Source organism: Halyomorpha halys, unplaced genomic scaffold (genome assembly GCF_000696795.3).
Source record: "Halyomorpha halys isolate HHAL.00 unplaced genomic scaffold, Hhal_1.1 Scaffold144.1, whole genome shotgun sequence".
NCBI lineage: Eukaryota > Metazoa > Arthropoda > Insecta > Hemiptera > Pentatomidae > Halyomorpha > Halyomorpha halys.
The window spans coordinates 418,372-421,344 of NW_027106983.1; the positions used below are offsets into that span (position 1 = coordinate 418,372).

Consider the following 2,973-nt stretch of genomic DNA (forward strand, 5'->3'; position numbering starts at 1 on the left):
TAGAAAGTATCTCGCAAAATTATTCATTCTTACTTGGTTTTCTTTGACTGCTAAGATTACCTAATAGCTATATTTCCGTACAAATTGTTTGGTATATGAGGGGTATTCAGCATCTTTAAATTTAAAAAGTTTAATTTTTTAAAGTGTGTAAATAGAAATAGTGTTAAATGGAGAAATATTTCCTTCTTTCATCGTATTAAAACGATATAACATTTAACATGGTTGAGAGTCTGTTAATAGGTCTGCTAAATAGAGAATGACGTAATGCAACAAACGAGCTGAGCTCCACACCATTTCGCCTGCTGACGTTTTGGTAGAATAGTTGTTTCTATTTTGGTGGCTGGTGGTTAGTTTTGTTTTTGTAAGGACATTTTAAAACACCAAAAAAGTAATGAAATTCCGGAAGGTTTTGGAAGGAAAAGTTACAAAGTTGCCCAGACACACCGCCAGGAGCTCTTATTATATATATACGCATTTAACATATAATATTGTATTTAAAATTGAGCTGATCACAATCCTATACTTATAACGTTTAGCATGTTAAAACGTTTTACAATTAACACATCATGAATTTGAGAAAATTCATCGGAGATTCCGGAAACGATGACAAAAAATTGGTAAGTATTGAGTTACAGTAGACAAATTTGTTTTGTATTTTTCTTGGAAAACTTAAAAAAAGAAATATCTCAACAAAGGATTGAGGTAGGAATGTGAGGTTGGTGGCAATGAACTACATTTTTGATATCGCTATTATTTCTATAACTGTATTTATCTCTGCTTTGATTATTAATAACATTTCCTCCTAGAAGACCCTGCATATTTTAATATTTATGGGCAAAAAGTTGAAAAAAAATTTGAAATAATTTCTACCTTTCACATCTAGCTGATAAGTAACGATCGGTTTGGAAGTCATGACATGACCGCTTTCCTTCTCCGTGAGTACCGAGCACTTGTAGAGCCCGCTGGAAGAACTGTTCACTTTCTCCACGATAAGTTTTCTGTTGCACGGCGGTAAGTCAGAACCACCACAGAGGATATAGCTCACAGGGTCTTTCCCAGCACCGCCATTTTGTGACGAAGGCTGAAATTTACTAACTTTAAGACAAACGAAACATGAAATTTCATTGAGGCGGTGATATCTCAAGAAAGTTAGTTTACTCACATAAAAGACCCATGAATACACAGTGTCACTGGACAGTTCTTCCATGTCCGGCCTCAGGCAGTCCAATTTCACATCCTGATGAAGGAAACCTCTTACTTTTTTTGGAACGTGTTCTTTTGCTAAGCCAACTGTGTCTGCGAAAAAAAAAATTAATTAGATTCGTTCACATATAAAATTCTAAACTGGTGTACTAGTAAAGTATGCAACGTACCTTCCAGACCTCCTAAATTGAAATTTGGAATCTCCTTTGATGAAATGAAGGAAATCAAAAAGGATAGTAGTATTATAATCATGCTGGACAGCTTCCTAGAAAACAAAAAATCATATCATGAAATATAAAATCATAGCTTGTTTATATCAACATTCTTTAATTTTAAAAATATAACAAGCTGTAAAATTCAATAGCAATAGTATTATGCTATTAGCATCCATTTTTACGTAAATATATATACTAAAGAGTAAAAAATAATAATTATATAAATAAGTGTAAAATATTAATAAAATTTGCTGAATTAAATAATAAAATTTAATGTGACCTGTTGCATTTCGGGTATTTTTTTTTACAGTTATTTTTTAAAAACTGATTTAGAAATATAAATCTACTAACTGTATACTGTGCAGTTTTTTTTTGTTTTTTTTTTAGTAAAAATATCTGTTATAAGCATTGATAACGTATTCTTCCTCGCCAGTGTTGATATACAGAATGGTCCTGGTAAAAACCAGCCACTTCCCATGGCTATCTTAATCTATATTGAGAACTGGAATCAATAACGACTTCTACAACAGTGGTTTATTTCTAGAAGACATCGAGGTAGCTCTTGTCCCCGAGGAGACGGCAACCATCCAGAAGCGTAGGGGGTAATTGATTCCAAGGTCCTGATTTATTAGTGGACCTGAAGAATGCCTTCCGCCTCAGGACTGTTTACCCACGGCTGGGGCTGAAGTAAACAAGGCAACAAGTCTGTCGGAAATAAACCTCGCCAGTCAACTCCTCGACAGATGCCCGCATCCGTACAGTATTCAGATGGGAGGATTCCAAACATTTTAAGCACTATGATAATTTACTCGGATCTCATTACTGCTTAGGAAAGCGTCCCACGGATGGCGAATAGTTACTCTTGGCTAACTCCGATGGATTCGCTGACCTGGGAGCGATCCTCAGCCTTTCTGGAGGAGGGTGTGATGAAGCTTGTACCACTTACTTGCATACATTTAGTTTAACATAGAAAATTACAATCATAAATATTTCTGAAGTAAAATTCTCATTGTTTAGGCTACACATCTCTTAAAATCTCTAGGATAGTTTGACACAACGTTTCGATAAACCCAAATCCTATCACATTGTACAAATGAATAATCAATTATCAATCGAACAACATAGAGATAGAAAAACGTCATTTCAAAAATCATAACAGCAGTCTGCCTTCATTAAAGACTATACGTACGCCACAGGTGCTTAGTAAAAAAGGCAGATGTAATCATATTCAGGAGAGCATATTTTATTCCTAGCCAGGTCTGAAAAATTCGTACAGGATGAAAACATTCCTTATAAATGACATACTTTTGAAAACTTAGTACATTGCCTAAGTTTGTTTTACATCGTTAAACGAATTATATCCAATGCTTATTCCAGCAAAAAAGGCACACAACTGGTAATACTCAATTAGTTGAATTGGTACTTTTTTATATAGGTAACATGAAATATCATTATATGCGTAAAATAAAATCCGATGTAAGAAGGAAAAAACATATTTATTACAGAAAAATAAGAACTATAGAGAATTCTAAACAGTAAAACAAATATATATATA

At 33.8% G+C, this 2,973-nt stretch overlaps 1 protein-coding gene across 2 annotated transcripts in view; it reads right to left on the reverse strand.

Moving 5' to 3' along the window:
- The window catches only part of LOC106678460 (uncharacterized), an 83,252-nt gene that overhangs the window by 14,000 nt on the left and 66,279 nt on the right, over positions 1-2,973 (reverse strand). For both annotated transcript variants that reach the window (XM_067045322.1, XM_067045321.1), the window contains exons 3-5: positions 1,374-1,468; positions 1,163-1,296; positions 871-1,081 (exon numbers count right to left, since the gene is read on the reverse strand). In XM_067045322.1, the coding sequence (XP_066901423.1) occupies positions 871-1,081; positions 1,163-1,296; positions 1,374-1,455 (427 nt within the window). In that variant the 5' untranslated portion in view covers positions 1,456-1,468. The remainder of the gene's footprint in view (positions 1-870; positions 1,082-1,162; positions 1,297-1,373; positions 1,469-2,973) is intronic.